General features: G+C 36.4%; 1 protein-coding gene across 3 annotated transcripts in view; it reads right to left on the bottom strand.

The window, feature by feature from the left end:
- Positions 1-24316, bottom strand: part of LOC126705604 (GATA transcription factor 24-like) — a 35630-nt gene extending 11314 nt beyond the window's left edge. Inside the window, exons 1-7 of one of the 3 annotated variants that reach the window (XM_050404691.1) lie at positions 23550-24293; positions 22462-22545; positions 22157-22290; positions 20219-20341; positions 19891-19996; positions 17950-18021; positions 17487-17852 (exon numbers count right to left, since the gene is read on the bottom strand). In XM_050404691.1, coding sequence (XP_050260648.1) covers positions 17754-17852; positions 17950-18021; positions 19891-19996; positions 20219-20341; positions 22157-22290; positions 22462-22545; positions 23550-23861 — 930 coding nt within the window. In that variant the 5' untranslated portion in view covers positions 23862-24293 and the 3' untranslated portion in view covers positions 17487-17753. Of the gene's footprint in view, positions 1-17486; positions 17853-17949; positions 18022-19890; positions 19997-20218; positions 20342-22156; positions 22291-22461; positions 22546-23549 lie in introns of those variants that run through there. The other 2 variants (XM_050404692.1, XM_050404693.1) reach the window with 2 other exon arrangements.
- Between the last annotated feature and the right edge of the window lie 1998 nt (positions 24317-26314).

The following is a 26314-nucleotide window of genomic DNA, read 5'->3' as shown; positions in this document are numbered from 1 at the left end:
GTTGGCACCGTCTGTGGGGAGTGTGTGACTTGTAAGCCATACTATCGCTTCTGAGACAAAGAGTTGCATGGTACTTACTCATTCGATGGTGACCACCAACAATGTTCAAAGAGACGAACCACGCACAACCGCCCTCGAGAGACAGGTTCAAACTCTCACCGCTGCCGTAAAGTCCCTCACCAAGCAAAACCATGATCTGGAAGAGCAGCTGCGCCAAAAGAATGCGAGGCTTAACACTCAGAAAGAGGACCAAGAAGGCACTAGCACTGAGAGAAGGGACCAAGAAAGGTCGGAAGGTAGCAACGCCCCAAGCAGACCAGAGTGACAGGACACAAGCCTTCCATGCGTAGATACGGCTCCACCACACATAATCGCAGAGATGCAGATGATGAAGGAACGGATGGACTTCATGATGAATGTCTTCAGAGGATGGGTGTCTAGCGACCTCGATGACCTGGTCCATCGAATTGACTCGCCATTCACGACATCCCTCACTACGTTCCCCCTTCCACCAAAGTTCTGTATGCCACAGTTGGAGACCTATGACGGATCTAAGGATCCCCTGGACCACTTGGAGTCTTTCAAGACCCTGATGCACTTGTAAGGAATGGCGGACAAGATCATGTGTAGAGCCTTCCCCACTACTCTAAAGGGACCTACAAGGGTTTGGTTTAGCAGATTGACGCCCAACTCCATTAGAACCTTCAAGGAGTTAAGCACCCAATTTGCCTCACTTTATCGGGGGACATAGGTATAAGAAATCCACTGCATGCCTGAAGAACATTAAGCAACGAGAGAATGAAATGCTGAGGTTTTACATAACCCGTTTCAACAAAGAGACCCTCTTAATCGATAAAACTGACAACAAAATACTCATGGTTGCATTCATAAATAGGCTACGGAAGGGTAAGTTCCTATTTTCTTTATATAAAAACGACCTAAAGACCATGTTGGATGTGCTTTACAAGGCTACTAAGTACACGAACATAGAAGACGCACTGCTGGCCTGAGAAGAGAAGCCCAAAAAGAGGGAAAGACAGGAGTGGTGACCTGAAAATCACCCGGTGGGGTTTTTGTCGTTAGGTTTTCCCCATTCGTAAACAAATCACCGTATTATTTATTTTCCACTGCATAATTAGTTTATTGGTGATTTGTTTGTGCTACCACACGTGTGCATGTTAATTAACTTAATTAATTCACTTAGCTAAATTAATTGGTTAATTTATCACAATGGGTCAATTCGTTTTTGGCCTATCAAGTGGTATTAGAGCAGGCACACTCTGATTATGTTTTAATCTTTGCTGTGTGATCCATTGACCCCTGTTGTCATGAAAACTCTTGATTGTTTTGATTTGCATGATCTTATGTTGAATGATGATGATGATATTCAAGATGCCTATTGCAAGCTTTATAATTTTTGTATGAAATCTCTTGAATGTTCTACAAAATTAAAAGCTAAATTTAAAAAGGCCAAACTTGAAAAAGATGATTTTATTGCAAATTTGGATGAAGCCAATAATTTGAATGAGAATTTTAAAAATCAAATTTCATATCAGGTGGACAAAATTAAGAGTTTGGAAGAGAAACTAGTTGAATCTAAAACTAAAGTTGAAAAATTAACTAGTGCCAAACTTCTTGTTGAGCCTAACTCAAAAGAAAAAGATTTTTATATTCCCCCATTTAAAAGGAATAATGAAGAGTTGAAGGCTAATATTGCTAGGATAGACAAAGGTAAAAAATCTGATGTTAACGCTAAAGTTTCTAAACCTATGTCTAAAACTCCTCCTAGGTTGAATAAAAATTCTGAATTTGTCCCCACTTGTCATCATTGTCATATTGTTGGTCATATTAGGCCAAATTGTCCTAAGTTGAGGTCTTTGTCGACCTCTAAGGTTAGGTCTCCTTCTAGGAAGCCGAGTAGCTCTAAAACTGCTCATATTTGTCACCATTGTGGTATTTCTGGTCACACTCGTCCTAATTGTTTCAAATTGTTTCCTTATAAGCGTGTGTCCAATAGGTCTCATCCTTTGTCTAAAGGCTCTATACCTATTATTGGTGAGTTATTAAAAGCTTTGAGCTTTTTGACTCAATTTTAGGGGAATTCTAATTCCTCTATGTCCTTTAGTAGTCATATTAGGACACGTGCCTTTTCATCTTCACAGCCAAAGACTCATGCTGTGTGGGTGATGAAGGATCCTAAGACTTAACTGTCTTTCTGTTTGTCCTTTTCTTTAATTCTTTCTATCTAAAGTTGGACTTTCTTTCTTGATTTCTTATTTATTTTTGGAATTATGCTTTCATGCATTTGCATCTTGTTTTATGCTTTGTTTTGTTTAACATGTTTTTGTTTGATTGTTTTCAGTTTTTGTTTTGTTTTGTTTTCAAAAAAAAAAAAATTGAAAAAAAAAAAAAAATACAAAAACAGTGTTTGTTTGTGTACATTGGTACTTGTGTACCTTGGATGGCCATTGAAACAAAATTTTTTGAACTTTGTATCTCATGTAACTTAGATGAGCATCTCTATGCACAACTAAGTAAGTGAGCTTTGTGGCTCTTGTTTGTGATGAGTAAGATTAAGTTATTTCTTGCACTTAACACTAGTATCACTCTTTTTGACGGGAATGACTAGAAAATCCTAAGAGAAAGGCATAAATAATCATCTCACTACTATTGCCCACCAATCATAATATGACACCTGTATGCTTCAACATAACAAAAGTGCAGTGTCAATGACATTTGTTTGCTTCGGCATAGCAAAATTAGAACGTCAAATGCTTACCATCATTGGGTATTTCTTTTCTTTCTCTTATATGCCCATGCATGATTTGCTTAAATAAAAATATGCAAAGAAAAATAAAAAGCAAAAAGATCAAAATGCTTTTAAATATGATTGCAAGCGTGTATTCTAGGAGATGTGGAAGTTATAGGATGTACCTCGAAGGTGATAGTCTCCATCAAACAGTAATGATAGTATATGAGTTAAAGTGATTTTCTAATATCTCAAATCGTCATAACATGTATACACTTATGCAATCTTGCGATGTTTTTTACACACAACACGCAATATTCTTTACTACTTTTGATACATGTGCAGGTACAATGTGATTTGGCCATCACAAGGTTTTACATGTGTTAATGTATGCTCACTAAACTGTCTTAACTTGTTTTTGAAATATAAAATTGGTTAGACTTGTTTAGTGTGTGTGTGTGTGTTTTTGGTATCTTTGTGCTTAAAATTGTTGTTGAGAGATGATTTTGAGAGTTTAAATTGCTGATTGGATCCTTGGTTAAGTTGCTTGCTTGATTGCATTCATGTCTGTGTTTTTCTCTTCTCGAAAAATTGTTTTTAAAAGCTATCTCGACACTCCTCGACACCTAGCTATCTGTCGAGATCTTAAGCTATTTCTTATCGCAATCTCGACACTTCCTCGATAGCTGGTGGATCGATCGAGAAAGCTCTTGTCCCCTCGATAGCTTCTCGATAGCTGGTGGATCGATCGAGCTTCTCTTTAGCCTTTTGTTGATTTGTCCCTTGACAGATCCTCGATAGCTGCATTTGTTGATGTCTATTATGCTCGACACCTGTCTCGCCACCTCTCGATCGATCGAGATACCCTTGCATGCATCTCATTTTTCCTTGTCTTGCATTTTTTTTCCTTTGTGTCCACAGCATCTTGTTTCTCTTTTTCTTATAGGTCTATGGTTCCTTGTTCTCCTCATTCCCTCAATATCAGTTTTCTGTCTATCTCCAGTCAAGTCTTTTGGCTTTTTATGCCCTTTGACAATCGTGTCAAAAAGGGGAAGAAATTTGAGAATTGAATGTCTTTTCTTAGGGGAGTAATAGATTTAGAGGGAGAACTTCATGTTAAAGGGAAGAATGTCTTTGATGTAACTAACTTAGGGGGAGAGTTAGTTTGATACACATTGATATTGATATATTTTTTTGTATTGTGTATCTTTTGGTTTTGTAACCATTTACATACATCATGTGTTGTTTCTATATTTAATGATGATGTATGTGTTTCACTCTTTATCTCACATGTGTTGTTTCTTTTCTCTCTTTATATACATGTTTCTTATTTATTTAACTTGTCATTATTTTCCACATGGTACCTTGATGTGTTTTGTTTAGTGCCTTTCAGGAAAGACAAGTTAAAGCCAAGTCAAGATTCCGAACCTTCTTCTTGCAGCAACTTCCAAGGTTCAGATCTTTTAAACTAGGCTTATTTATTCTGTAATCTTGAGTAGAATGTATTCTAGGACATTCAATGTACTCTTGTGGTTTTGTCACGGATTGCCAAATGGGGAGATTGTTAGGGACATATTTTTATGTATTTGACATATCCTTTGACAAAATACACTTTACTTATATTTGGGTAAATCTAAGTAGGTTCAAGATGATCATTACAAGTGGTTACATTGAAGACATAAAGATTACTCAAGAACTGTTCAAGAAAAGTGCAATATGCAAGTCTCAATACCTCCTCAACAGAAGCTTGATCTATCGAGATTCATTAAAACTTGACAGATGTCTCGATTTATCGAGCTTACGGGTTTTCAAATTATAACCAGCAACGTTTTTACTCTAAAAGGCTATTTGTTTATGGGTTTGTATAATCCTTATTAGACTAGGAAAGCCCAAGATTTGTTTAAACCTATTTGGAATAGGAGAGTCCATTAAGCTCTTATTTAAAAGAAGGTGGAAAAAGAAAAACCTAACCCTAGAGAGCTTCATTAGGTTTTCTTTTTGAAACCCTAGCCTCCTCCTACAGAAGAAAGAGTTCTTGCTGTATTTCTTGTACGCCTTTAAGTTCTATAACCAAGCAAAGTCTCTTGCACCAACATTGAAGATCTTATTGGTGTTTCTATGTGAAGTTGCTAAAAATCAACTACAACAATCAAGGGGTTGTTGTGGTGTTAGTCACATATTTGGATTCGTGCAAAGGAGTAAGCCGCGTATTGGGATCCGTGCATCAAATTAGTTAGTCACGTACTTGGGAGCCGTGCATCAAAAGGGGAAATTGTCACTATAGAACAAGTCCAATTGGGTATTGGGGTAAGGGTTCAACTGTAGGTTGGTATAAGGTACTGAGATTCCTTTACTTGTAACCGCTTGTTGTGATAATAGTAGAATTTCGGGAGTAGTGACTTGAAAATCACCCGATGGGGTTTTTGCCATTAGGTTTTCCCCATTCGTAAACAAATCACCGTGTTATTTATTTTCTGCTGCACAATTAGTTTATTGGTGATTTGTTTGTGCTACCATGCGTTTGCATGTTAATTAACTTAATTAATTCACTTAGCTAAATTAATTGGTTAATTTATCACAATGGGTCAATTCGTTTTTGGCCTATCAATAACCAAATCAAAATAGACGAAACGAATTAGGAAAAGACTTCGTTTATTACAGCCAGGGCCCCTTCTACTACAAAGTGATGTCGTTCAACCTCAAGAATGCGAGCACAGCATATCAGAGGCTCATGAACAAGATGTTCACACGATTGGAAGAAATGTCCAAGTTTATGTTGACAACATGCTGGTAAAAAGCTGAAAGGAGGATAGTCATTTGGATGATCTCAGGAAAACCTTCAACACCTTTCTCTTTTACAACACGAAGCTCAATCTAGGCCAGTGTGCATTCAGGGTGACGGCAAGAAAGTTCCTAGGGTTCATGGTATCTTAGAGAGGTATTGAGGTTAACCCAGACAGGATTAGGGCCATAATAAAGATGGCACCCCTAAAGAACGTGAAGGAAGTACAAAGCCTCAATGGTAGGGTAGCTGCGCTAAATAGGTTTGTATCGAAGGTGACGGATAAGTGTCTACCTTTCTTCCGCACGTTGAAGAAATCTTTTGAATGGACAGCCGAGTGTCCGCAAGTATTCGAGGATCTGAAGGCCTACCTCTCTTCCCCGTCATTGCCGAGTCCCTCAAAACCAAAGGAAGAATTGTTCCTCTACTTGGCTGTATCCTTGGTTGCCATCAATGCGGCCTTGATCAAAGAAGAAAATAAGGTGCAAAAACCCGTATACTATGCCAACCGGGCACTTTACAGTGCAGAGGATAGGTATCCATCGATGGAGAAGCATGCCTTCGCTTTGATTACAATAGCCCGCAAGCTCAGGCCATACTTCCAAGCCCACACAGTATTCGTCCTGACCGGGCAAGCCTTTACGGTAAGTAATGAGCAATCCAGAAGCTATCAGACGAATGGCACTATGGGCTATCAAGTTGAGTGAGTTCGACATACAGTACTGCCTGCGTACTGCCAATTAGGGGCAAGTGGTCGATGATTTTATTGTGGAGTTCACTAACGTGGAAGACCAAGGGGCAGAAGAGTATCCTCAATGGAGTATACACACAGACGGATTGTCCAACATACAGGCTAGTGGAGCGGGTGTTGTACTTTGTTCTTCAGAAGGGGACAAGATTGAATGCATGATTCGTCTTAACTTCCCTATAACTAACAATGAAGCGGAGTACGAAACTCTAGTGGCGGGACTAGATCTCGCTAAAGTAGTAGGAGCCGTGAGTGTGGTTATTCATTGTGACTCCCAAGTCGTTACAAATCAAGTAAACGATGACTACAAATGTAAGGGCGAGAGGATGAAGAAGTACCTAGAGCAAGTAAAGAGAAGGGTGGATGACCTACAAGCCAAGATTATTCAGATCCCTAGAGGAGAGAATAAGTAAACCGATCGCCTTGCCAAGGCCGCATCAGTAGAACACATGATCATCCTTGATAAGGTACTTTCCTTTATTCAGTGTTCACCATTAATAGATCCCATCAATGTGCAGGAGATAAGTTCTGAAAGCAACCGAACCACACCATTAGTCTCCTACTTAAAAAATAACACATTACCTGACAAAAAGGGAGCCAGAAGGAAGTTGAAGGTCCAAGTAGCACGATTTATTTTGATAAAGGATGTCTTGTACAAAAGAGGCTTCTCCCGCCCGTACCTGAGGTGCTTAAGCCCCGAAGAAGCAGACTATGTCATGAGAGAAGTCTATGAAGGGATCTGCAAAAATCACTCAGGGTCGAGGTCGTTGGTGCACAAATTGATTAAAGTTGGATACTATTGGCCTACCATATAGAAGGATGCCCAGACTTATATTAAAGCCTGTGACAAATGCCAAAGGTTCAATAACGACATTAGACAACCGACGGAAAAACTCACACCAATGACAGCCTCGTGGCCATTCGCTCAATGGGGATTGAACATCATAGGCCTATTCCCAATAGCAATGCGACAACTAAAGTTCCTTATAGTCGGTATAGACTATTTCAACAAATGGGTAAAAGCTAAAGCCTTGGCCACCATAACAGAGAAGAACGTGAGAAGTTTCGTTTGGAGAAACATTGTCTACAAGTATGGGATCCCTAAAGTCTTGGTCTCAGATAACGGGAAACAGTTCGACAATGACTCCTTAAGGGATTTTTGCTCACAGTTAGGAATCAAGAACCACTAATCCTCCCTCACCCATCCTCAAGCCAACGGGCAGGTTGAGGTCACGAACCAATCCTTGCTTAAAATCATTAAGACTTAGCTTGAGGGGGCAAGGGTATATGGCCAAAAGAGCTGTCAAGCGTACTATGGGCATATAGAACGACAGTCAAAACACCTATAAGGGAGACACCATTTTGACTAGCTTATGGGAGCGAGGCAATTATCCCGGCTGAGGTCGAACTCACAAGTTACAGGTTGGACAATTATGATGAAAGGAGGAACGACAATGCCATGCGTCTATAGCTCGACCTAGTAGACGAAGTCAGGGCAACAACCAAACAAAGATTTACACGATACCAAGACCTCATGGCCAAGCATTACAACTCCAAAGTCAGACACATAGACTTCAAGGTCTGAGACCTCGTCTTAAGGAAAGTAATGGGCGCCACTAGAGACCCCACCCAAGGAAAGCTTGGCCCTAACTGGGAGGGACCCTACAAAATCACTTCATGGCAGAGGAAAGACACCTACCACCTAGAGATGCTGGACGGACAAAAGTTACACCATCCATGAAACACCAAGCATCTCAGGAGATATTACCAGTAGATGATAGCATGAAGAATGACACTCCTCATTTTCCAATTTATTTATTTAGTTAATTTTTACCTACAATACTTTCTAAGCCCAAAGGGCAAGTTTTTATCTTTTTTTTTTAAAAGAACAATTTTTTACTTATGCACACATTTATCATAATAAGAGGAGTTTTTCAGATACAACCTATGTATTTATCTGTCTTTACAAAACTGCTTTTATTACTAAGTCCACAAGTGGACGAGTTCATCCCATGAGGATAAGTTAATATTATTAAGTCCACGAGTGGACGAGTACATCCCATGAAGACGAGTTAATATTATTAAGTCCGCAAATGAACGAGTTCATCCCACAAGTGGACAAGTTCATCCCATGAGGATGAGTTAATATTACCAGGTCCACAAGTGGACGAGTTCATTATTAAGTCCACAAGTGGACGAGTTCATCCCATGAGGACAAGTTAATATTACCAAGTCCACAAATGGACGAGTTCATCCCACAAAGTGGACGTATTAAAATTACAGTCCACAAGTGGACGAGTTCATTACTAAGTCCACAAAGTGGACGTATTAAAATTAGTCCATAAGAAGACGAGTTCATTAAGTGGGCGAGTTCTTTACCTAGTCCACAAAGTGGACGAGTTAAAATTAGAAGGTCCATAAGTGGACGAGTTCATTGTTAAGTCCACAAGTGGACAAATTCATTACCAAGGCCCTCAAATGAGCTAGTTTATTATCAAGTCCACAAAGCGAACAAGTCCATTATGAAAAGGTAGACGAGCCCATCCCATAAGATGACCTTAGAGATTATCAAGTGGCTAAACTCATCAAATATTGCCATTAAGTCCACAAGTAGACGAATTTATTATTAAAGCCAGTTCATTTTTCATACCTAAAGGAAGACAAGTCCACCAAAGTAGAGGGGTTTATGCTAGTTATCTACCAAAGTCCTTTAAGGGACAAATACATCTCAACACATAGATACAAGAATGGACGGACATACACATATCAACAAATAAAAATCCACACACATGATAAAAAGCGACGAATATAAAATAATAAATAGAGTAAATCTTTACAAATAAAGGCCCAAAACACAAAGGAGCACTTAACATTGTTTGAACATTGGACGAAAGCACATAACAAGATATTGTTAAAAATAAAAAAGAGGGAAGCTAGACTAAGGCAGTCGGGGCGTCTTGAGGGTCCACGTCATCCTTAGGAGGAAGGTCCTGAGCAGATGGGTTTTTAGCCTCTTGAGCTTTGTTGGATGGGATCAAAGAGGTGACAGGCTTCTCCACAACAGGCTGAGTGAGGACAACACCATCATCTTTTGGATCACGCTCCAACTGGGTGGAGTTTTTGGTCTCCCCAAAGATAGCATCGCCAGTAGGGGGTCGTCCATAGTGACCTTGGATAAATCCAAATGTGGGTAGATGAAATTAACTTGCTTGAGGCAATCCTCAAACCTGTCATCATAGTAGACGGCACATGAGTCAATAAAGGCTGTGAAGCCTTAAATTTTGTCATGACGTCAGTCCTTGCCATCTCCACCTGCTCAAGGAGAGCCGTCAGCTCTTTTTCCAAAGATGCCTTGGCCTCTTGCTCTTTCACCCGTTGACGGGTCTCCTCCTTCAGCTTCTCATTCAACTCCGTCACGTCCTTGTTGAAGGTGCGGAGGGCCTGCTTGTACTGATCATGTTTGTTAGTCAGCGTTTCATTGCACTTCCTAAGACAACTGATTACCCCCTCCTCAGCGACACACCTGTCTTGGAGCGCCGTCATGCATACCAGCGCTTGAAAATGGAACACAACCGTCAACTTATGAACAAACAATAAAGTAAAGTTGTATTGAAAGAAGGGCATACCCTGGAGAAATCAAAAAGACTCGACGCTCCCAAGTCCTCCATCTCCTGCTTAGCGCAAAGGTCCAGTCCACTTGTTTGATGATTGATTTTACCATCTAGATGGCGTACCCTTTGTGCGTAAGAAGACAACGAGCTCCCTAAGTGACGAGGCCCAACGACATCATCAAGCCTTTGCCTGCCCCATGGCTTGGCTTGGGAGGCGATAGCTTCTTAGGCTGCTTCTCCCCAGGGGTGACTGACACTTTCTTGGAAGGGCAGTCATCCTTCCCATCAGCCTTCCTTTTTGGTGCTCCCTTTCCGACAACCTTAGGGGCTGACGATGACTCCCCTTCCTTCCCCTTCTCCACATTCTTGCGCGCTGCTGTTGCCATCACCAATGCCCTCTATCTGGCCGCCTCCATTTCTGCAAAGGACAAGTGACGAAAGTTAGACAAAGACGACAAAAAGAAAAAAAAAAAAAACGACGAAAAGAAATAGGTAATAACTTATGTCGATGAGAATAAGTATTTAATCTACGTGCTGCAGGTAATGGCTCTAGACCACCATAGTAGGCATGTAGCACATCAAGGGTGATCAAATCCCTACACTTCCGTTGCTCAAACGGGATTTCAAGAACCCGGCGAATGAAAGCCTCTTGCTCGTCAGTTATGCACAGACGAACATTGGCTGAAAAAGAAAATGACGACATTAAAACACTTAACAAATAAATAGAAAAAGTAAAAGCAAAAACTGACGGTGCTAAACCTGAATCTTTGATAATACCCCAAGTATTGTCATAACCATGGCGCATTGTAGCTCACTCCTCTGGACGGCATACCCAATCCGTCCCCCGAATAAAGAAATATCTGCCCTTCCAATTCCTATTAGAGTCGGGCATATCTGACACTAGCCTAAGCCCTTTCTTCCGTGCAGTGAAATGGTATATTCCTTAGGATGAGACGATGTGTTGTGGTCTATAGTACCAAAAGAACTCGTCCAACGAAAGCTGAAGGTTCCTACCACTAAGATGACCCCACAAAATCTCAGCTTCAATGAATATCCTCCAGGCATTTAGAGCAATCCGACTGACGAACAATCCAAGAAAGTTGGCCAACTGACGATGCAATGCCATCAGTGGCAATCTCAACCCTACAGCAAACACGGCATCGTACATGCCGATGTCTGTAGTCTTCCCTGAGTAACACTTCTCAAATTTCCTAGGGAGACGGATTGGGATGTGGTCAGGAATTTGAAAACGATCCCTTAGATTCTTAAAGATGTTAGCCGTCATCATTGGCTTAAAGTCATTGACGGTTCACATTTTTGGGAGGATGAATGGATGGGTATGCCCATCCCCAGGGCTTCCTGAACTTCCACATTCGGGGGTTCTCCCATCAACTTCACCCTCGTCCCTGTCATCCTCTCCCTCCTTTCCTCCCTTATCACCATCATCCTCACACTCATCTACCTCTTCTTCCTCACCTTCCTCTCCATCACAACTTTCCACTTCCTTATCAGGAGAATGGGCTGACGTTTCCCTCTCTAACGACCAGGAAAGGCTCTCCTTGGGCTCATGACTTGACTGGAAGACTTTGTCATAGCTCACTCCCTCACGGACTGACAACTGCTCACTCGTCGCTTCTCTAAACATCTATTCACCTACAAGCGCTAGAGGTATTCTAAGAACCTAAGTTGATGGCCTCTCTAAAAGAGTTAAACAATCAACTAGAAAAATGAAAGTAAAAGACAAAATGAAATAAAAGAAAAGATGACTTACAAAGTTAGTAGACGGTTCCTTGAGAGGTGATGGCCTCAGCAAAAGAACGGCAACAAAGGCAACGAAGTCAGCAAGATGACAGAAGCAAAGTTATCAAAGTGACGAGCTCTCTCTCTCTGAAGATCAGCAATGATGGAATAGAAGAAATGAGGAAGGAAGTGAGATATATATAGGAAGAAGAATGCATGGGAGATGAAGAAGAATGCACGGGAGATGATTCAGAAACGAGGCCAACTAGCTTATGCCACGTGTTCTGACATTTAATATTGGCTGCTCGAGGAATCATCAATAAATACCCTATTCCTATTTCTTGAAAAAAAAAAGGGGGGTCTACAACTCAAACTCCATAACCCATCAGTTGAAGCTGACGGGACCATGGAGTAGGGGGCAGCTGATAAGGGTAATTTTTAGAAAGATATCAGTCTTGGACCCATTAGCTTTACTATATAGAAGACGACAACTCTGCCCTCAAGCTGACGACTTTCTGTTGGACGACCAGACCGCCTTGACATGATGGAAAGCTAATGGAAAGAAGCTGACGAGAGTAAAAGGTCTCTTGACGATTCCAGCATGGTTTTTGCTTGGGCTCCACGAATAAATACATAAGGAAATATCTTACGCCTCACGATTAACCCTAATCGAGAAAACCCCTATAAGGAAAGGATTCCTCAGAATACACGCATTAATGAGGATCTTTTTCGCCAAGAAACGAATGTCAACTCTATACTACTATAAAAACCTCAAAGCCCTCACAAACCGAGGTACACATAATTTCTCCAGCTCTGGCACTCTAGAGTTGTGAAAGTTCTCTAACTTGACCTTCGGAGGGTATTTAGCCGATACCACACTGGTACTCTCTACAAGGTCTTCTTTACTTTTATTTTGCAAGTGTTGTCTCGAGCACGTGAGGATTGTGTGACTTACTGACAATTTTCGACATTATCATGTTGTGTTTAGTAGAAGGCACTTGTCATCGCACCAAAACCCGACCTTTACTTTTCACTGCAACTAACTTTAAATTTTATATTATTATTGTTTTTTAAATGAAGCAAGCCCGAGGTCTAATACTACATAAAAAATATTGAGATCATGCAATCAATAATCCAATGAAAGTAATATAGAATAGCTTTATTAATTTATTTTATGAGTAATAGAACTTAATATAAAATAGTTCACCATCCAATATCCATTTAATTTTACCAGATTTGGGATAATATATAACTCTTCTTTTCTTTCTTTTTTTGGGTTAACTGGAATAGATTAGCAGAAAAAACTAGAGAGTTATGGCTCTTCATGTGCAAGTAAAATGAGTTCATACTAAAAAGGTGAGCATAACTTGAATATAACATCTTGCACTCTTATAATATTGGCAAAAACTTCATTTAAAAAAATAATATATAAAAAATATACATACACATAGTGGGAAAAGCATCCTTAAGTTTTGTTGGAGAAAATTTAATAAAGGAATAGTGTAGCACCCAATTTACAACTTTCACGACGTAAGGACATATATATCGTAAATTTAATCCTTAGATTGTGCAGTATTACATTGAAAATAAATTTAAAAGTTTTAATGATCAAAATGATATTTTGCATACTTAAATCAAATAAAAAATCATAACCAAATAAAATCTTTACAAGTTAATATGCATTTTTGGATTATGATGATTGGTTTTTTAAAGAATTGATTTAATTAATTACTTGGCATAGCCTAATTGGATCAAAACTAAAAGTAATCATAAATCTTTGCATACTGGATAATTCTGAAAGCTTGCACTTAAGTTATGTGGGACACATATCGTAATATTCTCTTCTATAAATAGATGAGGGATCTTGACTTTAAAAGTATAATTCGCTCTTCGATAAAAATTTTGGTAAGGAGGCATTAGGTTATTTCTAATCCTTTTCGTTAATCACAACACTTTATCCCTCAAAAGCCTCAAATTTATGACGTCCTTAGCATTAATGTGACTCAAAGAAAAGCCCAATCACTTCCCATAGTAAAAATTATCTGAACTCTACTGAAATCTTCAAAGATTCAATGGAGGTGTCAACAAAACTATTGGAGGAAGGAGGTGCTAACCTAATTTTCTAGGTTGAAGGAAGGAGGTGCTACACTAATTCCTAATTACCCAAGGAACCTTGAAGAGAGGAGGTGCTGCCCAAGACCAAGATTCAATCTCAAAGAACATCCAAACCCGTGTTCAAAAATAATCATCAATAAGCCATGACTTTGCCCAAATTTCGAAAAGACAAAAGGAATTTTGAGATGATGTTCAGAGAGAGGCATTGTCTATATAACTAGAAGCCCTACCATTGACTTTGTTTCACTGAGCCAACCATGCATGCATGGGCCAAAATGGCAAAATACCCCTTTCGCCCAAAAGTTCCAACAAAATGCCCCTGTTTTGAAATTCGATTTTCTAAAAATCGAATTTTAGTAAGGAACTTGAGTTCCTTGAAAATTTTCAAATGGAACTCAAGTTCCATATATATATATATATATATATATATATATATATATATATATAAGTTTGATTGCCTATAACTCAATTTTCTACAAATCGAGTTTTACATTGAAATCGATTTTTAGAAAATCAAGTTTCAAAACAGGGGTATATTGCAAGATAGTTTCAAAACATGGACATTTTACTAGAACTTTTGGGCGAAAGGGGTATTTTGCCATTTTGCCTGCATGCATGTGTAAACCTTGAACCGAGTAGTATAGATCCAAATCTTTGGTTAATTATTATGTATGAAAACATGTTTGTATTTGATGAACATGCTAGTTATAAATTTCGGTACCTAATATAATAACGATAAAATGTTTTTTTTTTTTTTATTTAAAAAAAAAACCCTAATTTTCAATATGTTTTTTTGATCATAACATGTTGGGACGATGCTTGTATGAAATGACCATGACCAACATATTCTATAAGACTGGTTCATTTGGAAGGGTGGGAGTCTAATACCTTCCCACCCTATAATTTAGCCTCTTAGATCAATGATTCTAAACTTGAATTTATCATGTAATTTTCATTTTTTTGTTTAGAATGTAACTAGGAAATCAAAGTCATTTAATTTTTTTAGATTGTATCTTAGAATAAAATCAAGTATATTCTTTTTTATGTTTTCTCAAATGTAAATATTCATTTGAACAAATAAAAATGAGGTATTTATTTATTATTGTGGTTTTTTTTTTCTTTTCCAGTTTAATAAAATAAGTAATGACTATGTGTAAATCCGTAGACATAGGGGATCAAATGTCATTAGTCAAACCACATATTTTAAGAGGCAATCAACATAATTCACGTCGGGTAGACTGTAGAGGATGGTGTGATGGAGATTAGGTGGAGCCTAAGGAGGGTGAGTCACATGTAAAGGAGGGTATGTGCCATGTGAAGGGTGTGGAAAGATGTCCATTTGCATCACTATAGAAAGGGTAAAGTTATCTTATGAGAGTATGAGACGGTCTTTTAAGATATCTCTCTTATAATATGTATGGATCCCACATAGTGGGTCTCATATGTTATGAGAGAGTGGTCTCATGAGTCATGAAATCATCTCATGAGATAACTTCTAATAGAAAGGAGTCCCTTGGCGGAAAATTGATATGAAGCGTTATCCCCAAACATATGGCTATGTTAAATTACGGTATTAGGAACGGAGGAGACCCAATTTTATGATTTATGGGCATTTCTATTTAATTGTATTTTTCTTTTTTTGGTGTAAGAATAAAAAAGAAACAACGAGTCACACGTAGAAAATAACACGACCAAACTCTATTAAAGTCCAAAATCTGTCCCAAAAGTCATGAATATTTACGAAAATAACAAGACCAAGACATATTCTCTTTGACCAACTTTTTCTCACATTCCCACAAGAAAAACAAACTTGTTCACACATATGAGAATGATGCTTCTTTTTCTGCCAATTTGGTATCCTTCCCCACCCTACTATTTTCTTTTGAAGATATTAATATTTTACATTTAACATTTTCCTCAAGTCTAAAAATATCCTCTATTATCCCAGCAATAGCTATAATAACTTGTTCTTATTAAGATGGCAAATGATGTTATTCTCACAAATTTGGTATGGTCTTCCACTACTTGAGTAAAGCTAGAGAAACAAAAAATTTTATAAACTGTTAATGCGGTGAATAGTTATTGGTAAATGAAAAAAATGATGTTAGTGATGAGCCTAGATAAAAACCAATAAAAAATTGGTCACATCAACAATTTGTAAAAATATTGTAAATAATTTGTAATTGTAGTATTTCTGCCGCTCTTCCACATATCTAAATTTTATACATACAGGATCTTTTAGGATTCCTAAAGAGCATTGCTATGTTTAGTTGGAAAAATTTAAGGTAACACCAATCCTATCTTTTTGAATTCCCTTTTAAAAATGTAGGTATCTTTTGATTCTTTTCATGTTTGGGAATGTTCTATTCTTTATAAAGTGATGATTATATCCCTAATGGAATAGACTTTAACTAAAATATAGGAAGTTAGTAACACTTTCTAATCACCTGCTTATTTTGTGTATTCAAACCGATTTTATATTATGGCTATATTTATCTTCCAGGATTACTGTTGACTTTAATTTTTATCTCATATTTGTAATTGTTAGTCTTTTTTTTTTTTTTTTTTTTTTTAAGTTTGATTGATAATGCATAATTTTCTGATAAACCATAAAATAATTTTGAAATAATTTTTTTGGTTTGGTTACTTTGGTATGTGTCATTTGGAAATCTTTTTTTTTTTTTTTTTTTTTTTTAGAATGTTGTCATTTGGAAATCTTAGACTACTATTTTAGGAGATTTTACTTAACAATATATGATTCATATTAATTATTTATTTATTTATAGGAAGCCACATAAAAGTGGTGGGTAAAAAGCATGACATTTTATTTATAATCGTAAGAATATTTTGGGAAGAATACAAGATTCTTAGAATAAACCAAATATAAGGATTCTTAAGAATAAACCAAATAACCTTAAGGTTTCTTGAAATGATACTTTCTCCAAACATTTCAATAAAGGACATTTCCATTTTTGAGAATTTTTCTAAATGAAACTAGTTCATATCCACTCATACTTTTACTTTCTTAGCTAAATATTCAATAAACATTCCTAAACGTTTATACAAACTTCAAGGGTAAGAGTGTCATTCTCGAGGAGGGGAGTATTCTCATGGTATAGATATGTATCTTTTTTTTAAAATCAAATATTTCATTAGGAAAGTAACAACTTTAAGGAAAAAAAAAATATATTTATACAAACTTCAAGAGACAGATTGTCATTCCATGAAACATTTAGTTAGGGGTGTCATTTCAAGAAACCTCACGAGAGGTAAGTCCAATTTGCCTAAAGTTTTAGGGCCTACCGCCTACACCTTCAACCCAATAAGCAAATGAGAATATAGAAGATATAGAAATAGTTCAAGTTTGTTTACAAGTGAGCAACCTAGCTTGCAGATCTGATTATTGAATGAACTATAGCTATTTCCTTGGAAAATGGAGCTTGTGTTAGAGAATTTTTACTCTCAGAAAGTCTATATGTAAAATTTATATACGTTGGAAAGGAAGTAGAGGATGAGAATATAGGCTAAGGAAGCTGGTGAGGACCCTAGTTCCCTTTCACATTAAAATTTTCGATTATAAAAAATAACAAATAAAAATTTAAAAAGCTTCAAGAAATGAGATTGATCTTGTTGATTGTTCCAACTATACTTCAAACATGCGTGCATGAGGAGTTGAGGGTGGGATTTGAATATGTGAAACTAGTGGAAATTGAATTCACCATTGTTTACAGGGGAAAAAAAAATCGGCAATTTCTGCTTTTTTCATTGCGGAGATATAATACAAATGACAAAATTTAGATGACAATCATAATGGCCCATGCTCTACTATACTCAAATTACAGAAGTAATAAGTATGAAGAATAGTACACCTATTGAGGGCACGAATATATATATCTACAGCTGGTCAAAGTAAGTTGAAAGTTATTACATTGAATTCAGATCTATTTAACATTTTTCTCTAAAACAACAAATGGCACAGCAACTGCTGCAGGAGATGCAACTTTTCACTCACCTTTCGGCAGTTACAGCAGATATATCGCCATTAGAGGAGGGGACAATGTCTGTAGTTGTGGTTACCATGACTAAGTCATTAGCTTCACCATTATTCTGTGATAAACACCCATGAGAAGAGCAGAAGACAAAGGGTAAGAATTGTCTTCTGGGGGAAGGCTTCAAATATCAAACACTAGGGAAGTAGCTATACCTGTTCAATTAGCTTCACAGGAGGATCCTGGATAGCCACATTTGAAACCTTAGACAGATCTCTTAAAATTCCCTGCAAAATTCAATTTCCCACAATATCACCGAAAGCAGTAGGAGTTAGTTCCACAATGAGAGTGGAATAAGGATGAAGAAAAAGGGAAACAATTCTTTTCTTATTTAGTTTTTATTTTATGAGCAGGCCAGAGGATGACAAGCACTGTGTAATACACACGCAAACACAAGGTGGGACCAAGAGGAGTACCAAATTAGACATATTAATATCAATTGATTTTGTTGGACCTAAATGACCATGATTGATATTTGATACTGATTTCACTAATTGATGCTACTAGAGATATTTGATTGCTATTTGAATTTTATTTCAATATATGATGTAATCTCGTTATGAGTTTTATTTTCTTTTATTATTGGTAATTCGGGACAATTGTAGACGATTAAATTGAAGATATATGAGTTGGAAGTATTCTTCCAATGTTTGATGCTGATTCTAAGCAAGTCCAGGTGCTGATTCCAAGCAACCTAGGTTTTGATTGTTACATTCTATTTTTTGGTTTTCATCACTTGGTGGTACATTTGAGCAAACCCCAGCTACTAATCCCTGGGTCATATCCCTTTGTTTTATTCCTCTTCTATTTTTCCAACACAAGTCCCCTTCTTTGAGTATATTGTCCTGTATCACTAGTATACAAGGCCATAGATGAATAAGAATTTCATTGATGCAAACAATGAAGACTCAACTAAAATCATTCAAGAGAACAGTGTTTCTTCCTTTCTATTTCTTTCAAAGTTCATTTATTGATCACAAAAGGGTTACAGAAGCTCTTCTATACAATTTGCTACTCTAGCATAGCTTTCTCAATCTATGATAATGTTTTTTTAATGAATGTAGTGTAGCCTCCATACACCACCAAACCATCTGAGTCATCAAATTTTGTAGCACATTATAAAATCCCCATCTTACATTAGCTCTTCTATACAGTTTTCTACTCAACCATAGATTTCCCAATCTTCTATAGTATGTTTAAAAATCGTAGTGTGTAGCCTCCATATACCACCAAACTGTCCGAGTCCTCAAATTTTGCAGAACATTATAAAATCCCCATCTTAGCTGATGCTAATGTTTCACCACATGTATCTGTTTCTTATGTGTCAATCCTCCTCGTTTCTCTCAACATCCTCACGTTAGTTAAATACCATATGGACATATCTCCAACTACACAGCATCCTGTACGATGACCCATTGTTCTCACCCAATCAACCAATATATATGACCAGATGTAACAATGGCCTCAAAGTCTCTCCATGAAAATTTTCCTTTAGACTGAAAAATTTCATTACAATACACCCCTAATATATAAGTGACGTCCCCTTCAAACTCAACTTTTCAGAAAGGTCATTTCTGCAGACCTAGAAAACAACTTTTGAAATCACTTGCAACTCATGAAAACTGTAGACCATGTAAGCTTGTATTGCTTATCCTTAATCTTCAATTCAAAAATCATCTCTCACAGTTTTACTTCCCTTCTCTAGCTTGCCATCTAAAACTATTGTCAGCATCAGCAAACAACACAAGCTACAGAACTGCTTGAATTTGAATCATAGGTCAAAGATAATTTGACCCAAAGAAAAGAAAACCAAGGAATAAAAGGAGGGGGTCAATTGCAACAATAATTGGGTAAAATCATATTTACCTCCAATAATCAGTTAAGAATTTGTCAAGCCATTCCCTAAATCACCATATACTGCAACTAAAATCAAGAAGGATCTGGTGGCTATAACAATAAACCCTAAAGGGGATGATTATGCAACCAATACTATGACTCACCATGCACTCGATATACAGATTTTTTTTGTATGCATATATCCGTTTAAAGGAAAAAAAGAAAAATCAATCAGTATATTTTTTGTGAATTGTGCAAACCTTGTTGGCCCACTTGAGTCCACATGCATTACACAAAGTCCTCGGACCAGCTGGCCCACGACGCATCATCGGAGTAGACTTTGAACTAATTCCACAGTGTGTACATCTGCACAGAGCATTGGGCAAGGATTTACAAAAAGAGAACATATAACGTTGTATTTATAAACAAGAATAGAACTATCATCTTCATTTTAGACACAACAGAATTACAGTGAAAATGTATATTACGTTGAATGGAAAATGGAAATGGACAGGAGATAGGAAATCATTCTAATGGTCCTTGGAATATACAAAAAGCTATACATTGGAATGATAGATTTAGACTCACATTGTCTCTTGCATGCTGTCATCTTGTCCAGAACCTTGTGTCGTACTGTAAACTGAAGAATCTAAGCCCAGTTCTTCAGATATGGCTTTGGATGAGGTAAACTGACCCTTCTTACGCTGCATCCTGATATAGCCACATATGGAAAATGAGAAGATGACCAGAAGGAAACCCTTTCTCACAAGATAACAAAGGAAACAGAGATATAGGAACAGGCTGCAGGAAGGGGGGAAGAAGAAGAAGAAGAAGAAAAAAAAAAAGGCTTGCAGAAGGCCACTTCAACCATATTCTTCTCATGTTGAACATGAAAAGCGAGTTTATACACATTTATATATGTTGAACTTAGAACCAATAGACATGAACAAATATTCATTATTTCAGCATTCAAGACCCATCAGTTCTCTCAAAATCCATTAATCAACCAATCTTGATAAGTATTAATCACTTGGGCACAGTGATTGGCAAGCATGCATCAACTTAACAATGCCTCATGTATATCATAATATCAATAAACTTTCACGTTATATTCTAAGAGCAACACCGCTTTGAGTCTGTAGGACATAACATTCCTATAGATATAGAACTTCACATTCCTATCGAGGATTTGAAGCAAAAAAGAAAAGAAATAAACATTCTCATAAACAACACCAAAGAATAGAACTTCTAAAACTTCAAGAAATATTTTATAATTACATGTACTCACACTAATGAAGTAATGATTTATCTGAATTCTTAGTATCTATTTCCTTTAGTTCTTGATTAAATTGTATTTGTTTCTTATTCAGAGTGTTCACCATCATGAACATGATGTTCAATTTTTTTCAATAAAAGTCTTTTTACCAATCAAAAAAAGAAGTAATGATTCAAGACTAAAATTGAAGCTGCTAGACCAACCATGGGACAAAGCCATCTCTTCATACTAGAGCTAGACCATGGGACTAAAGTTGCATGTCCTAACACTTCACATTGCAAGAGGCCAGGTTCTGCTTCTGAGAATAGTGAGGAACATAGATCAATATCCATCCATCATTGTACAAACACACCAACTCTTTATTACAATTGGAACATGTGCTAGATTGTCCACATAGCTAACTGGAACAATAAAATGTCCACACAGAAACTTGGATCATCCATATAAACTCAAAGACAAGGCAAGAATTACATGATCTGTCCATCAGCAAGTATCTTTAGTTCATTAAATCAGTCAAAAATTTATAGGTTCCAGTTCCATGTAAAGAAAGACAAGAATGATTGTTAGCAGAGAATATAAATCCTCAAGGTTACCTTATTTTGGGTGTTAAAGGTATCAAACCCCTGAACCCTTCTCAACCTCTCAGACCTGTGCCATCAATATTGTATTATGATAACTTTGGTGATGTCATACCCTTAACCCACGACCTCTCACCCACTAACCCATACTTCTAAAGCAGTTTATACATTTTTCTTTCTTTTGATAAGTGCAGTTTATACATTTTTCAACTCAATTTATAACTTCTTTGATCATTTATACACTGAGACATCTCTTAACATTTGCTGAACAGTGCTGCTAAGACACATCCAAGTAATCGCCATTACCTTAATGAAATATGTTTTCTTAACAAAAAAAAACACAAATCAGAAATCTCCAAAAGGTGAAAGTATTCTCTTTTTATAAATGCTCCTAAACCATTACAGAATTTGTTTTTTCATTTTACCATTACAGAATTTGTCTTGATGCTTCCTAGAGTAAACACCTCAATGATATGAAATTATACAACAACAAAATAGGCCGCCAATATTTTTCAACTTCCTTCTCTTTGATAACATTAATTAGAATTGCAATTCAACATGCCGATAAACTTTTATTCTGAAATTTGTTTTGCATTAAGAAGATATAGAATTTTTTAAAACTTCACTGTTAAATGAAGGATGACAAGTTTAAACTTAGATCCAATAAAATACCTGAGTGCAACTTCCTTCCGCACGTTGTAACGAATCTTCTTATCAAAACATCGCTCTTTTCTCTTCTCCCGGAATCGGCTTAAGGAAGCAGCTCTCTGTGGTTGAATTGACCTTCCAGAAAAGTCATTCATACCCTGGAAGAGATGTACTCAGGGCAGTGAATGTAAAAACAAACCAACACCTTTTGGAGCACTTATAGTTTTGAGAAAGCTTGAATGATTGTAGGAATATTTGGAATATAAGGAGAAGGAAGGCTGTAAGCGACCCTTCCATCCATCCAGATATAGGATTAAGCATTTACATACCCTTTGATTAAGAGGGATTGTTCCCACAGCAGGAATGCCAGAAGGGATTTCATATCCACCCAAAAGTAACAAAACTGCCTGTACCTGTTAAAGAAAACATTCCATTGTTAATAAGTAATTTGGAAAGAGGAAGGGGGGGAGGAGAATACTTTTAAGAATCAACTAAAACACACATAACTCCTTCTCAAGTCCAAACCTCTATAATGATTCAGCTTGATGCACATAAAATATCCAGAAATTTAACTTGCATAGACCACAAAATAAACCAAAACCAACAGACTTTAAGTCTCACCAAAATAAAAGAAAAGAAAAGAATCCTATATCTGAGGTGAATTATATTAAAAACAAAAAAATAAAATAAAATAAAATAAAATAATCCAGACATTTTTGGCTAAGCAGCAACATAGAGCTACAAAACGTAGCATAATTCACAAAACTAATCAACAGCAAGCTGAAAACCCCGACTTCTCCAGCTACTTATAAAGCACAATTCCACTGCTTAGTTCAACAAAGTAACTGAAAAGCATATGGCTAAAAGGCACCAAAAACTTTTAGAATTCATCAAACTAACCAAAAACCATGCCAAATTACTAAACCCTTCACTCAAATTAAACACCAACACAGTGAAACACATAAAAACAAGGTGTCATAATTCACAAAATTCATAATCTCAAGCTGAAACACTTACTTCAACGACTAGGCAATTACTTATAAAGCGCGATTACACTATTGGCTAAAAAGCACCACAAAATTTGAGAATTCATCAAACTAATCAAACCCAAGTCCAATCCCCAAACCCCTTCACTCAAATTACAACCAAAACGCATAAACAAGGTATCATAATTCATAAAATTCATTAATTTCAACTTGCAACAGGGTTCCCCTACTACTTATAAACCTCAATTACACAGCATTTGCATAGTTTTCGACAAAGTAACCAAAACCCATTTATCTAAAAAGCACCACAAACTTTGAGAATTCATCAAAACTAACCAAAACCCACAAGCCCCCATCACTCAAATCACCACCAAAACACAAAAAATTAAAAAAAAAAAAAAAAAGCTATCATAATTCACAAAATTCAATACCTTATCGGGCGAGACAGCGTCGAAAACGTAAACCTCGCCCTGGAACGAGAGCGTGAGCTGGTCAGAGCCACCGTTTCCGGTGTTCACCGGAGGATAATCCGAGCCACCGGGCACAAACACGGCATTGGGAGCAACTTCTTGGACGGCACCGTTTAGCGTCGACACCGGTACGAATCGCATTTGGGGATTGTCTATAGACTCCTCGTCTCCCCCCACAACGTCGTCGTCTTCATCCTCAATTTCATTCTGCTGCTGCTGTTGTTGTTGAATGTTGCTATTGTAAATCGAAGCTTCGTGATTCGATTCCGCCATTGTCACAGTCACAAACTATTACACCATTTACAGCTTTACACTAATTTGAAAAAGCAAAAAGAATGAAACCCTAGAATTCAAAAACACATTGAAGCAATTAAATTAGTGAAATTTGATTTTACAAATACAGTAAACAAAATTAAAAGCTTTGAGAAGGACAAGAATTCAGAACCACAAAAAAAAAAAAAAAAAAAAGTCCAATTTGAATAATAAAATCTATAAGTAAAAAAAAATCTATTCGTTAATTTTGTTTTTGAAGTAAATTAAATATAAAAAAAATGCAATAATATAATTATTAGTAATTATAATTGAAAAACTTAAAAAAAAAATTGAAGGTTGAAATAAAAGAAGGAAATTTGAAATTTGTTGGAGTTGATGAAAAGTGAGAATTTTGGTATTGGGAGAGGGAGAGGGAGAGGGAGAGGGAGAGAACGTTGAAGAAGAGGAAGAAATAATGGCCACTGTTTAATGGAGTTATTTACGCAGAATGCCACTGTCGAGTAGAGTGTGAGTGGTCCAAAAAAAGACAAAAGAGTGTCTGTTTGTTTGGATTGGCTGAATTTAGTCTTAATTAGTAGTGAGTGGTCGTGACGTGTCGTGATAAGGTCAGGTCTCTCACCTCTGAATTGTGGTCTATAGAAATAGAGGAAATGCCACGTGCATGATTTTTATTAGAGTTTTTTTATTTTATTTTATTAGAGAACTAAAAAAATATGTAAATTTGTAAAGGAATTACGTTGACAATATTTATTTTATATTTTTTTTTCTTGTGACGTATCTAAGTGGGAAGGAAAATAATAAATGATAGTGTGTCATGTGTGAAGAAATAAAAACAATTTAAAAAATTAATAAAATTTAATATTTTAATGAATTTAGATTTGAGAATAGATAATTTGATGTGATACTTTCGAAATTTTTTTGAAATATAATTATATAAAATGTAAAAGTTAAGTTTTTATACTAAAATAAATATAAAATTTTGACGAACTAATGTGAATGCCTAACTCTAATTTCTAAATTATTACATTACTAATAGTGACAGTAAGGGTAAAATATATGTGAGTTTTAATTAGCTCAATTGGTAAAAAAAAAAAAATTTGTTGTTAAATAAAAAATATGGGTTCGAACCCTACCTATATCAAAATCTGATTAATGTCTTGACCATGGTTTTAAAAACCAGAATGGTTAAAGAACTGAAAAAATGACCAATTTTCACTTTTTTTTTGTTGATTTTTTCAATTTTTACCAAACTGGTATGGTCTGGTTCAAGTTGAACCGGCCATTCTAGTCTAGTTTTTAAAATTGTAGTCTTAACTTGATGATAAACATTAAGAGCAAAACTTAAGTGTAATTCCTTAAGTTTCCCCAATTAAACCATTCCATATGTTCACTTAATCTTTTTCTTTTTTTTTTTTCTTTTTTTTTTTTTTTATGGAGAAACATGTTCACTTAATCCACATCACCACAAACAGCATTAATTTTTGAATATTAAAAAAAAAAAAAAAAAAGTGTGCTGCCACGCCATGAAGCCTTTGGCTAACCCATCGGAATCCAGAAAAGTTGGCGAAGCATTAATGGTCGACATAGTTTTGAACAACAATACTTTCAATAGAATTAGTCGTGATTCTCCAATTTCTTTCTCTAAGGAATTAATTAAAAAAAAAAATCCACATAGCAGATTTTGAAGAAAATCATGTATTGTTGGTTTAGTACAATAAAACTCACTAGCCACAACGACCTTAAAGAAAATCATGAGATTCCAAACTTTGACATCTATTGAAATTCATTTCTTACAAGCATGAACCAACAAACCCATAAGCACAGACTTGTTATGTAGATTATGCAAAAAGTCCCCTTTAAGTAATTTAAAGAACACCATTAGTAATTTGGACTATAACCACACCAGCTATTTCAATCGAAGTCCAGTAACCAAAAAAAATCAACATGATGTAAGTCACTATAAAGAATCTAAAAGCATAAAATGATGTAAGTCACTATATAAACTTTCTATCACATGCACCCTTGAGATCAAACATTATCATGTCTCCCAAATTTGATTATTGTTTTTTCTTCTTCTTCATAGTCGTACTTGTTGACATCCCAAGTACTTTCACATCGTTGCCATGATCATTATACTCGTATGCTTTTTATACAAATTTAATGAAGCTTGTTCACTTCACCTATTTTACAGGTTCTTTTTCATCACAGACAGTGTGCAGGATCGATATGATATCTTGTACAGTATATACTACTGATATAGATATATGTGTGAATCGTCCAGTTATACGTAGAAGTCAAACATGGAGTGGAATATGAATTTATTCAGATGAAAGTTGCTTAAATCAATGTATAAAATGGGAGGGGACATATTGTGGAAGATGTCATGATTTGGCATGTTTTTGCACTTACCGCAGTCATTGAAACACCATGAGGTGCCAACCAAATCTCATCAG

This window comes from Quercus robur, chromosome 11 (assembly GCF_932294415.1).
Source record: "Quercus robur chromosome 11, dhQueRobu3.1, whole genome shotgun sequence".
Classification (NCBI taxonomy): Eukaryota; Viridiplantae; Streptophyta; class Magnoliopsida; order Fagales; family Fagaceae; genus Quercus; species Quercus robur.
Note: the sequence above shows the minus strand (reverse complement) of the source record. Positions and strands in the feature narration are given on the sequence as shown.